This window comes from Lathamus discolor, chromosome 3 (genome assembly GCF_037157495.1).
Source record: "Lathamus discolor isolate bLatDis1 chromosome 3, bLatDis1.hap1, whole genome shotgun sequence".
NCBI classification, from domain to species: Eukaryota; Metazoa; Chordata; class Aves; order Psittaciformes; family Psittacidae; genus Lathamus; species Lathamus discolor.
Window position 1 is genome coordinate 11,178,503 of NC_088886.1, and position 13,218 is coordinate 11,191,720.

The 13,218-nt window shown below is 41.6% G+C and overlaps 1 protein-coding gene across 10 annotated transcripts in view; it reads right to left on the minus strand.

Annotated features, from left to right (window-relative positions):
• MAST2 (microtubule associated serine/threonine kinase 2) overlaps positions 1-13,218 on the minus strand; it is a 203,796-nt gene that overhangs the window by 35,618 nt on the left and 154,960 nt on the right. For all 10 annotated transcript variants that reach the window (XM_065673460.1, XM_065673452.1, XM_065673451.1 and 7 more), the window contains 3 exons: positions 11,747-11,822; positions 10,144-10,353; positions 1,520-1,621 (listed from right to left, as the gene is read on the minus strand). In XM_065673460.1, coding sequence (XP_065529532.1) covers positions 1,520-1,621; positions 10,144-10,353; positions 11,747-11,822 — 388 coding nt within the window. The remainder of the gene's footprint in view (positions 1-1,519; positions 1,622-10,143; positions 10,354-11,746; positions 11,823-13,218) is intronic.

The window sequence follows — 13,218 nt, forward strand, 5'->3', positions numbered from 1 at the left end:
ATTCTGGTTGTACTTCATGACTGACAGTGGTCCTCCCTGCACCACAGGGTTCACAGCAGAGCAATCCATCTGATGCAAGAGAACCCTCCAAAATTTACTGGTTCTCAGTACTTCTGCAGGTGTTTTTAAAAGCTGGTATCACCAGAAACATTGGACCACTCTTGTCTACTTTGTCTAAGAAAGCTCTGCAAAACTCATTTACCCTCTAGTGACTCAACTGCTAAAGGCTGTTCATGGACACACTGTCTTCAACGTGCCTCAGATGTTAACTATGCATCTAGATCAAGCTACAGATTCACAAGTTTGCCAGCTTCTCTGATGTCTCAAACCTATGTGGCTTCCCTGTCATTCTTCCGTTCAGAAAGAACCATCAGATAGTGTGCTTTGACACACCAGCGAATCTGATCCTGTCATTTCCTAAGTTTTACTGTAGGTTTGAGTCACCTTCTCCCACACTCCAACACCTTTTTGCGTCTCTTCCCTATGCTCTCACTAAAATTTTTCAACATCCTTTTGCAATACGGTCACAGAATAACCAATAACCACAACACTGTGTACACCAGAGGCCAAATCACATCTTTCCACTGTTCAAGGCCAGGCTGAAAGGGACCTTGAGCAACCTGGTCTACTGGAAGGCACCCTTACCCATGGCAGGGGTATTGGAACTAGATGATCTTTAAAGGTCCCTTCCAACCCCAACCATTCTATGATTCTATGATATTCAAGGTTTATAGTAACTCTCTTGCTGTGGCATCACAGTAAGGATGCATGTTCAGGCTGCTTCTCCACTGTACCTACAACATATACTTTGAGTGGCAGGACACATTGGCCTATTTCATTGAGATGGCCTAAACACCATTTTTGAGAATAAAAAACAAAATACATGCTTATTATCCAGAGTAAGTGAAAAAAGCAATGAGAGTTGCTTTTCCATGTATTCCAATAGCACCACATAGGATTTCAAGCCCAGGCTTACAAATCTGCTTGGATCTCTCAGTGGCCTATCCCTCTGTGTGTTCACAGCTGGAAAACCTGACACCAGGTTTCTCTGCAATTGCTGGGTCTACAGCAAAGGGATTCAGTCCAAGAACTCAAACACCATTTATATCATGGAAAGGAACTTCTTCCCTAGCAATAGTACTTTCTTAGGGTAGCTCTCTAGGCACCTTATGCACACTATACGTTTACAGGCTCTTTGCTGTAGCTACTAACAAGAGGAAAATCAGGTGGCAGCAAGTAGCATGAAATTATGTCAGTTGCTACATTTGGTCCCTCAGCTATAAATTTTATACTAAAATATACTGTAGCTTCTGTTGCAACAGACAGTCCATTGGGAGGATACCTCTATATTAATGCAAAAGACACTTAGTACTTCTTTTTTAAATAATACACATTTATTTTTCATTAATGTTTTGATGAGAGTTTAAAGCTTTCTATTGAGGCTTTGTGTTTCTTGTATGCTCAAACACACACGACACTCTTTAGGTCATATATGCACTCTCCTGAGGAGCAAACTTACCAGGCACTCAAGCAGCCGAGCTGGTCGTGCAATGATAATCATCAGCTTCTTCACAAGTTGAGTAACGAAGGCAACCTCGGAGCTTTCGGATCGCTCGTGGGCCTGTGGAGAGCAGAGTGTCACATTATGGCCCTAGCAGTGAACTCTTCAATTTTATGTCTCAGATACTGAATGCAGAGCAATCACCAGCTCAGTAACCATTATTCAGAAGCAAAGGCATGACAGAGTCGGGACAGGCAATGATCTTGTCTCATTCAAGGATGCCAAGTTACATACAGCTTTTCCATTGCAACTGACTCCTTTTACCATGCAAGAGAGATTTCAAAAGCTGGATTTGCATTGTACCACCTATCAACTATATTACACAGGATGTGGTTTTATTTCGTTTTTAAAAACGAAAAGAGGAATACTGGTTTTCTCAATTCTACCTTCCACAGAACACTGACATAATTACTAACAGCCTTATATATTTCTAGGCTTCACTTTCAGCTTTACTTTACAAACAGGATTCGAACCACTTCTGATCATCATCAAGAAAAACTAAACTGTATTTTTATTTAATTTTATAAATCCTGCTGATCAGCTACATATTATATTGTACATATGATATGTACAATATAACACATAATAGCTACATATTATATGTAGGATCATGCAGACAAGAAAAGCAAAGAGCATATAGAAACTTGACTCAGAGAATTTATTCTTGTCCACTTCTTTTGCTTCACCAGATTGCAGTATAAATTCAAGGCTTAGTTTCAAGGTATGTGTCTGTGTGAGGTATCTTTTTATAACAATATACACTAGAGAGATAATTAAATTAATCCCTCCCCAACCAACGCCCCCCCCTTCCCCCCCCCCCCCCCGTAAATTCCTCTTCTTTTGCTCAAGCGCCCTATAGTTACATTATGAGTGCTGAAGTTGAAATAAAATAGCATTTCATTGCAGGGTGATAAAAAGATGGTTTTAGTGACATGCAAAAACTGAAACTCTGTATAGCTATTTATTCCCAAAGGTCTAAAAATTAGGCTTTAGCACAGCCACAGACATAAAGTCCAGAGCTCAGTCAATGATCCTATGCTGGCAAAGAGCCACTTGCTTGTAGGAACAGTATTTTATCAACAAGGATGCAAGCAGCAATAAACTAAAGGTTCATTTAGCATTGTTCATTAGCACCATCTAAGAAAAAGACGTGGGTGAGTGGGTGATAAGTCAAATCACACCAGGGATCACCTAAAAGAACAGTAAAAGCAGAGGGAAGCAGAAATTCAGAGCTAGAAACATACAGGCAGCGTTTTCAATAAAATACGCCTGATCTTTTGTTACCTAACAAAATAAAATTCAGAAACTTATTATTTCTCATTAGGACACAGGTCAGAATAACAGATTTTGAATTGGCTCCTTCAGCACTGAGAAGCCAGGGCTAGAATTTTAACCTTGAAGAAAACAATGTACCTGCTAGTTCATTATCTCAACCCAGTATCTGAGATGCTTCCTGGCTATAGAGCTTTAAACAGAAGATAATTTCTAAAGCACTGAAGTAAGTTGCAAATTTTTTTCCTAACTGAAAGCTATTTTCTAATTATAAAATAGAAAATAATCAAAATGAAGGTGATCAGTATTCACTCTGCGTCCCCTAATGCATTATGCAAACTCGTAAGTTAAAATATGAATTCTAGAGAGAAATTAATGCTTTCATATTTGAAAAGCCATTCCAGATCACCAGGGGTTAGCTGTGCTGAAATGAATAAATAACACCAACAACTTTGTATCATTTGAAGAATGAGCCATGCAATTCGAAAGTCCTTTTCCCCTCTATATATTATATTACCCAAAAAATATCAATCATTCATCAGTTTGCATCCATTTGTACTGTTAAACAATCTTTTAAATCAAGTCCTTTTGTTTTCTCCTTTTCTCATCTACGACAATTTAGGCAAAATAATTTGAAAATGTAACTAATTTAATCAGGTGCCTGTTTTGGAAATGAAAAGCCAAACCATGACTGCCAAATGATAAAGCAAAAGGATAAAAAAATCAAACACAACTTGTAACAGCCACTCAGCCATCATCTCTGCACAGCGCTGCTCTTCCAAGATCCTCAGCAAAACTGCCTCTTCTTGTTTCCTTCTCGCACAGGACAGCCTGGACATCCCTACAGACATCTTGTGCGCAATCTGTCCCAAGGACAGTGTGTGGAAACCAGAGGGTTATACAGCCAAGCACTGCCCGCAGCTTCCATGTGCCTTGGCATGAGGCGTGCCATCTCATCAGCGCTTCCCAGTGACGACACGCTTGTCTGAAGGTTGCTGGTGGCATTTCAGGGTTTCCTCCCCTCCCGCCTCCCAAGGGGAGGAGGAAGAAGCTATAGGGGGCTGTGGGTAGAGGCTGATGCCATTCCTGCACACATTGCCAGTGACACATGTACAGGAGGTAGCAACGGGTAATTTACAAACCGATTCCCTTATCTGAAAGACCCATCCGTCACTAACTGTAGCTACTGGGGCATGAAATTAAAATCACTGTCCTCCCCTGGGGTTCGGCAGGACCAATAACTGGGATATGCAAGTCACAATGCTGTAATTAAGCTAATATACTGATGGAAACCAAAACAATAGACCTGCAATGCCAAGAACCAATAAATTTATACTCAGGCTCATATTAAGACAGCAATCCCAATCAGAATATCCATTTGCCAATGTGCAGCATCAGTAACTGCAGTGTAATACTAATACTTTTCCCTGCTCCTTCTGTTCCATGCACAGAAACACCTGTAATCCTTCACCTTCCTCACCAATTGGCTACACCTACGCAAAAGCCTTTAAATTTCTTTTGGCCAGTTTTACCTTGTTAATTCAGCCAAGTAACAAACGACTATAACCATTTTTATCCCCCCAGTGACCTGAAGTCCTATCCCCTCCTCTAAAGGCCACCCCACCATGGTAACAGATAAAGAACTGAATGCCACATATTCTTTTTTATTAAGTGTTTCATCTTATTTTTCAATATTTTTACTGTGTGAAGTGCAACATTCAAGTTAATGTTTTCCAAAATAAAGAAAATACCTTACATTCATTTTTACTTCAGGATAATTTCAATGACGCAATAAGCAATAGGGTTTTTTTTCTGGCTAAAAGACATTATTTCACGCTCCCAACAAGGGAGAAGATCTCATTTGCCATAACTAACGAGATTTGTTGGCATTTTATTACAAAAGCCAGCATCTAAAAACTTTTAAAAGCTTTCTGGTTTGGTATTTATAAACAGCTCATTATTTACATACCCAATTACTCTGTTGTATTCCTACAATATAAAGTAGACTCAAACTGCAACATATTGCATCAAGTTTCTTTTCTACGGTTTGAAGTACTGTGCAAGCTTAGTTAGTTAGCACGTGTCACTACTGTCCCCTTAAAAAAGAATGAAAGAGAATCCATTCTTTCACAGTAAAACTGTAAGAAAGTCTGTGGATATTCCTGCCACCTGCTGACCTCATTATTCACCAATAAACCATCTTCCCAGTCTTTCTATATGTTATAAAAATATACCATAAAACTACATATCCTACTGCACAGACCATGCAACTGCCCAAGTGGAAGAGCTTTTCTGACAAGCTTCCAGTTGGTATTATTTATACAGCAGGTAGCTCTGTGTGATACCTTACAAGCTAAGCAAAGACCCTCAAATTTGGAATCATCTAAACTTGACTCCAAACTTCCTGTGTTTCAGGTGGGTCCTCCAAAAGAAATATTCCCGTCAATTTCTATATATTTACAGAATCACAGAATCACAGAATCCCAAGGGTTGGAAGGGACCTAAAAAGATCATCTAGTCCAACCCCCCTGCAAGAGCAGGGTAACCTACAGTACATCACACAGGAACTTGTCCAGGCGGGCCTTGAATATCTCCAGTGTAGGAGACTCCACAACCCCCCTGGGCAGCCTGTTCCAGTGCTCTGTCACTCTTACAGTAAAGAAGTTCTTCCTGATGTTAACGTGGAACTTCCTATGCTCCAGTTTACACCCATTGCCCCTTGTCCTATCACTGGATATCACTGAAAAAAGCCTAGCTCCATCATCCTGACACCTACCCTTCACATATTTGTAAACATTGATGAGGTCACCCCTCAGTCTCCTCTTTTGCAAGCTAAAGAGACCCAGCTCCCTCAGCCTCTCCTCATAAGGGAGATGTTCCACTCCCTTAATCATCTTTGTGGCTCTGCGCTGGACTCCTTCAAGCAATTCCCTGTCCTTCTTGAACAGAGGGGCCCAGAACTGGACGCAATATTCCAGATGCGGCCTCACCAAGGCTGAGTAGAGGGGGAGGAGAACCTCTCTTGACCTACTAACCACTCCCTTTCTAATGCACCCTAAGATGCCATTTGCCTTCTTGGCCACAAGAGCACATTGCTGGCTCATGGTCATCCTCCTATCCACCAGGACCCCCAGGTCCCTTTCCCCTTCACTACTTTCCAGCAGGTCACCCCCCAACCTGTACTGGTACATGGGGTTGTTCTTCCCCAGATGCAAGACTCTACACTTGCCCTTGTTAAATTTCATCCAGTTTCTCCCCGCCCAACTCTCCAGCCTGTCCAGGTCTCGCTGAATGGCAGCACAGTCCTCTGGTGTGTCAGCCACTCCTCCCAGTTTTGTGTCATCAGCAAACTTGCTGAGGGTGCACTCAGTTCCCTCATCCAGGTCATTGATGAAAATATTAAACAGCACCGGTCCCAGTACCGACCCCTGAGGAACTCCACTAGTCACAGACCTCCAGCTAGATTCTGCGCCATTGACCACAACTCTCTGCCTTCTTCCTTTCAACCAGTTCTCGATCCACCTCACTACTTGATCGTCAAGCCCACACTTCCTCAGCTTATCTATGAGGATGCTGTGGGAGACAGTATCAAATGCCTTACTGAAATCAAGAAAAACTACATCTACCGCTCTACCATCATCCCTCCACCTAGTCACTTCCTCATAGAAGGCTATAAGGTTGGTCATACATGACTTCCCCCTCATAAAACCATGTTGGCTGTTCTTAATGACCCCCTCATCCTTGATATGCCTAGTGATGGAGTCAAGAATAAGTTGTTCCATCATCTTTCCAGGGATGGAGGTAAGGCTGACCGGTCTATAATTACCCAGGTCCTCCTTCTTGCCCTTCTTATAGATTGGTGTGACCTTTGCCATCCGCCAATCCTCAGGCACCTCGCCCATTTCCCACGACTTACCAAAGATGATGGAAAGTGGCCTAGCAATGACCTCCGCCAGCTCCCTCAGCACCCGTGGGTGCATTCCATCCGGACCCATCGATTTACAGATGTCCAGTTTGCATAGCTGATCCCTAACCCAATCCTCATCTACCAAAGCAAACTCCTCCTTTGTCCTGACTCCTTCTGGGGCTATAGAAATCCGGGGCCCTCGGGGAGAGTCTGCAGGAGTAAAGACAGAGGCAAAGAAGGCATTCAGCACCTCTGCCTTCTTTATATCCTCTGTCTCCAGGGTACCCACTTCGTTCAGCAGTGGGCCTATATTGCCTCTTGTTTTAGTTTTATTTGCTATGTATTTGAAGAAGCCCTTTCTATTGTCTTTAACCCGACTAGCAAGATTGAGTTCCAAGGAGGCCTTAGCTGTCCTAATTGCCTCCCTACATCCTCTAACAACTGTCCTATATTCCTCCCAAGCGGCCAGCCCCTCCTTCCATAATCCATAGATTCTCCTTTTCCACTTGAGTTTGCCCAGCAGCTCCTTGTTTAACCACGCCGGTCTCCTAGATCCCTTACTTGACTTCCTACTCATTGGGACGCTCCGATCCTGAGCTTGGAAGAAGCGGTCCTTGAATGCTAACCAACTATCTTGAGCCCCTTTACCGCCTAGTACACTTTCCCATGAGACTTCCCTTAGCAGTTGACTGAAGAGGCCAAAGTTGGCCCTTCGGAAATCCAGAACTGTGGCTTTGCTAGGTATTCTATTCCTCCCACACAGGATCCTAAACTCCACCATCTCATGGTCACTGCAGCCAAGGCTGCCATTGACCGTCACCACTTCGACCAAACCCTCCTTGTTGGCGAGTACTAAATCTAGCAGCGCTGCTCCCCTAGTTGGTACGTCCACCATTTGCATTAAGAAATTATCATCAATGCACTCGAGGAACCTCCTAGACTGTGAATGACTGGCTGTGTGAGTCTTCCAGCAAATATCGGGGTAATTAAAGTCCCCCACGACGACTAAATGTTCCTGTTACTTCCTTTCAGAATGCAGTCTGGAGGGCAGAGCACAGACTGGCAAGCAGGTGAAAACAAGTAGCTTTTAAGTATTAAAATATTGAAAAGCCAAGGAATTATGATAGGACATTAAAAACAAATGAGAAAGATACAGAATGAAGTCTTTGACATTTCTCTGCTGTCTTCAACTTCCTTGTCTTCCTCCTTCCCAGCCTGTTCTGCCTCCCTTGTTCCTAAGCTTTCCCTTTAATTGTCTCTTGCATACTTTACTTCCTAAAGTAAATCAATTCAACTTAAGAACTGACCTTTCTCTCAGCCCCACTCTGCAGAAGTTAAGGAGGAAGAGGTCAAAGACAGCCCTGAACATCTATACGTGAACAAGCTCAAAGACGACTATCATGTCTTCTCTAATAACAGTTCAGTGTCATCCTTCCCTGCGCTTAGGAGCAGCAGTTTAATGCATGTAGGATCAAGGGGAAAAGGACATTTAAGAAGTGTGTTTTGAGGATTTGTTCTGAGAAAGGGGAGAGGAAAGGAACAAGCAGATTTATCTGACCCAGACCTTCTCAAAGATCCTGATTAATGTCTTCAGGCCAGAACACAGGCCTGGAAGTACAGCCCAGAAGTGGCTAGACCCGATTTATTGCTCTCTTAATTCCTTATGGTATGAGAAATCATTGTCCACACACACAGAAGGGAAGTCTTGGAGAATTTCAAGCTCCAAGTATCTGCTACCAAAAGCAGTTAAACATCCTGTAGTCCCCCTTGCACGCCTTGAAATGTAAGCTATTTTGCTGAGCACACATTCAAGTGAAAACTTTCCAACTTTAAAAACACCACCCAGAGAGGCCTAATCCCTTATTTCATAGCTTCCAGGCTCTGGAGATACAAGGTGCACCCACTGACACTTGGCTGCATACCCCCATCTTCCCTTTACACTGCCTGCCCCTTACATCCAGGGCTGCTCACATGCCTCTGCCAGCTGCTGCTGGGCTGGGTGACGTTTATTCTGCCCAGGAAGGCTACACTGCCACTTGCATCTCCAAAAACACCTTCCTCCCTCCTAAAGACTACAAACACTGAACAGTTTCTTTGACAAGATGCAGTTTCTCCAGCACTGGACAGTGGCATCAGTGGTCAAACTTTAGCACAGCATCCAAAGAACACCACTTTTACAAGGAAACACATATTTAACTATTAAATGCATCCACAGTGGTTACTGATAACCCGTAGTTAGACAACCACACAAGGCCTTGAAAGATATTCCCTACCTCTCTTGATCTGCCAAAATTACTTTCTCCATCCAGGCAGAACACCACAAAACCAAACATCAGTCATTTTTCTCCCACGCACACCAAATATCAGGGAAATTGCAGCCACACTCATATAAAAAGGCTAGTCAGAGACTTTAGCTGATACAAGGGAAGATTCTGAAGTTTCACAAAGGTTTTCGATACAATAATTGTGTATTAACATAGTATTTTTATTCGCCTGCCATTTTCTACTGTCTGAAAAGAGTGGCAAAGGGGCACAAACTATGGCGATTCATGCCAGTGGGCTGGCAAACTGATCAATGACATATAAATACACCTTCACCAAATAGATTAAAAAGCATCACAGAAAAGTAATTATTTCACGTGCTCTGTTTCTAGGTGTCTCTGTTATCTGAGACTGCAATCTTTGTAAATCCTGTGCTTACAGCTTGCTATCTCCTTAAATCAAAGCAGAAGGTTAAGGAAACAGTCCCAAATGAGGTCAGGACCCAGCAACTGGTAATAGCACTGACTCTTCACAACAGCTATAACATGAATTCTGAGAGACATTTTTAATTTAATGTTATTTTCATTTTAAAGGAAAAGAGCAATTTTTAATGAGCAGCTGAAGCACACTGAGCATGCATTAAAATTGTGCCCCCTTGTGTATTTTCCTATGCTTTGAACACCACACAACGCACTGAAGTACTAAAAACCCCACGACTGGATTAAGTTCAGCTCAAGAAAACCTTTTATGAAAAATTTATAGCAACACTACAAACTATGGTGTTTTCACTCCTTGAAGGCACTATTGTAATTAATAAGTCATTCAGAGGTTTGAAGCACATGAAAGAAAAGTTCAGTAATTTCCTTCATCTGGATGAACCCAATTTTCATAAATGGTAAAGACTTCCTTTGACTTACTCGGATGCATCTTTAACTTGCATAAACTAAGTACACAGGTGAAGTGATTTACTCACATCTGCCCGCGGCAAATCAACTGCAGACTGGAACAACTCGGATCTCCTGACATCCCCACCCACTGCCCTTCCCCCAGAATCCACACCGTCTCTCCTAAAATCAAAGCTCTGGCTATTATTTAAAGTTTCAATCAGAACAATATATTCCACTTTCCAGAGAGCACTTACATCCTGGAGAAGTTTCTCCAAGTTTTCCTGCAGCTCATAAAAGTACCGAGAAGTAATAAGACCTTCACGTGATTTATCTAGGCAATCTCTGGCCAGTTCAATAACTTGATGATGAATGAAACTTAGGACCCCATCTGCTAATTGCAGCACGTTCTCTGGAGCATTAGAGGCAATAAACTCAGCCAGCCGCTCTTCCATCTGTGCCGTGGCCTAAGAGTACAGAATAAAGAGAAATTACTCTTAAATTTTACTATCCCAGAACTTAAAACCATAAACAAATCGGGTGCTGAAGTAACATACTTGCAATTCCAAAACACAAGAGGCTTTAAAAATATTCCAAAATACAATAGCATTTTGCTGAGAATTGAAATAGCATTCCCTAGGCAAAAGTTACGTGCACACGAGCAAACAACAGATATTAATCAGAACACACTTTCTGAAAATGCAAATGACCATAAAAATATCTTGGTGCTGAGGCTGTAATTCCTCCCTGGGTCTCCAGAGTAAGGACATATGATATGGAGCAGCTTTCAGACCTTTTTAGACAAGACCAGGGAAGCTAAAAATCATTGCCCCAAGCAACAGATACATTTCTATCACTATAAGCCCTGATATCCTGTCTCCAGAGAAACATCTATTTTCCCTATTGGTACAGGAACAGGAAGGAATGGCTGTATCGACAGCTGTGGGATACATGATCTTCTAAACTCATATCAGTGAGATGTCAATCTTCTACACTCACTGCAATGAGATGTTACTTTCAATACTTGATTTTACAGGCTTCAATATTCAGCTTTTTTCAGAAACCCCATGCTTATTTTGACTGCAGATCACTTCAGCACATTTCAATGTAACTGAATTGGGATTGACTTTCTAAACTCCAAATCTGCCTTCATTGCTTCTCTGGTACCAAGAGGCCCAGGGGCAAACTTGATTATAGCCAAAACCTCCAGTATAATTTGGAACGATTTTAAAAGAAAACCCTGCATTTCCAATATGTAAATGGAAAGTCCACCAAAACCAAAGAAGTTTGGATCAGTATAAAGCAAATTCAAAGCAGTTATATAGGGAAATCTGAGAGAATGTTATTATTTTAAAACTACTTTTTAAAATAGCTGTTTAAAGTATATATGAAAATAAACAAAACCTCCCTTTTCCAGCCTTGATGTGATTCAAAATTTAAATAAAAAAAACATGGATTAGATAAAAATACATGGAGAGCCAAAGCATGGCCCTTCTCCTTACTCTTGTGAGCCCGAGGAAGTTGTGAATGCTCCATCCCTGGCAGTGTTCAAGTCCAGACTGGACAGAGCCTTGGGTGACATGGTTCAGAGTGAGGTGTCCCTGCCCACGGCAGGGGGGTTGGAACTAGATGATCTTATGGTCCTTTCCAACCCTAACTATTCTATGATTCTATGTGTCATCCCATTATAAGACAGAAGAAATCTAGTAAATATGAAATGCATACACAAAACCATGAAGCTTTTCACCCTTTCCATTTGAATCTCTCCATTCAACCTATTCCTTCTCCAACAAGCACTACATTAATTCTGAGCTTGGTCACAAGTTCATTGAATGCAGTATTGAAAAAGTGATTCTTTACCTTTGGAAACCTTTCTTTGTACACATGATTCATCATTATTATTTCACTGTCAAAGGAAACTGGGGAGCGACCCGGGCTAGAGGAGAAAAGAAAGCACATTATCATTTACAGATATCACATCAAAACCCTCCAAAATCCATTGACGGTCATAATGCTGCCACACTGACTGCAGCCCTTCCAAAGCTTTTACTTGGGTAATGGGATGATGCTTAAATTCAGAGAAAACATTAGCAAGCAATGGCAGTATCTGAAAGCTGCTATAATTCCTGGCTTCAATTGAACTCAAGCAGAAACTCACCTATTTTCACTGAATGCAAACCCTAACATACAAGCAGCACACAAAACCTCAGTGCATTTGTTGTAGGTACAGCTGATATTCCCCTTGTTCTCTTCTTACTGCCCTCCCTGGCAGTGGTAGCAGCCTTGCTGAGAAAGAAATCACTGTTACCTCTAGAGTCTCCAGTGCCAGAAGGGAGCAGAGTAAATCAAAACAAGGAACTTGGGATGACTCGCTTTCCTTTGTCTGAAGGATACCACGCTACAGAAAGGATGCACGAGCAGTGCTATTCAGCTAAATCTTATATATAAATACCACCAGCAACAGGAACAAAGTATTTCTACGAAAACTGCACTCCCTTGAGGCATGTTACACCACGGATGCATAGGTTAGCCAGCAACTTCAAGGCACACCAAAAAACCCAGGACACTAAATCTTTACAAACTGCATTTATGCTACTGTTTGGGTGGGCTTTTTCAAGCAGAGTTGCATCTCATTTCATCACATCTGATGGTATGCAGTGCTCTGAATCATGCTGCCACGGAGGACAGCTGGAGTGAGGTAATGCAGATAATCCCTCACTACAGGATCGCCTACAGCATCTCATTTCTCCAGTTACCTTATTTTAATGATCAAGACAAGCAAGGGCTTCAATTATCTGGCATCTTACAAGATCACTGTCTTTATGATTTTAGGAGTCCTACATATTGCTAAAAATACTTCCTCTATGCCAAAAAAGTATGATTTTGTCTTGAATGAGTTCAAACATTTTAAACTTTCTTGTGAAGGATGAAGTGAATCTCTCTAAATGGAATAAATGCATTTTAAACTTGGAATGAATTACAGTTACTACCTTGCTGCTAACCTATTTAAAGGAAAAAAACATTCTTTTGGGAACATATATTTACAATTCAAAGAAAATTTAACTCACTGGCTCACAGAATACAGCAATACAGATCTCTCTTCATGCCTGATGCTGGAATTCCATGAATTACATTGTGTCTTGTTTTTATTAAGGTTTATCCCTCAGCTTGGGAAAATTCACTTCAGATTAAATCTCTCACTGAATCCTTACGTTAACAGAGAAAATCTGATTTGGATGCTTTGAATACCAGGTAAAAACACATTTTCATCAACTTGTTTTGAAGAAAATCTATCCCTTCACTTGGTACAAGGCTGATTTTAAGCAAGGAGA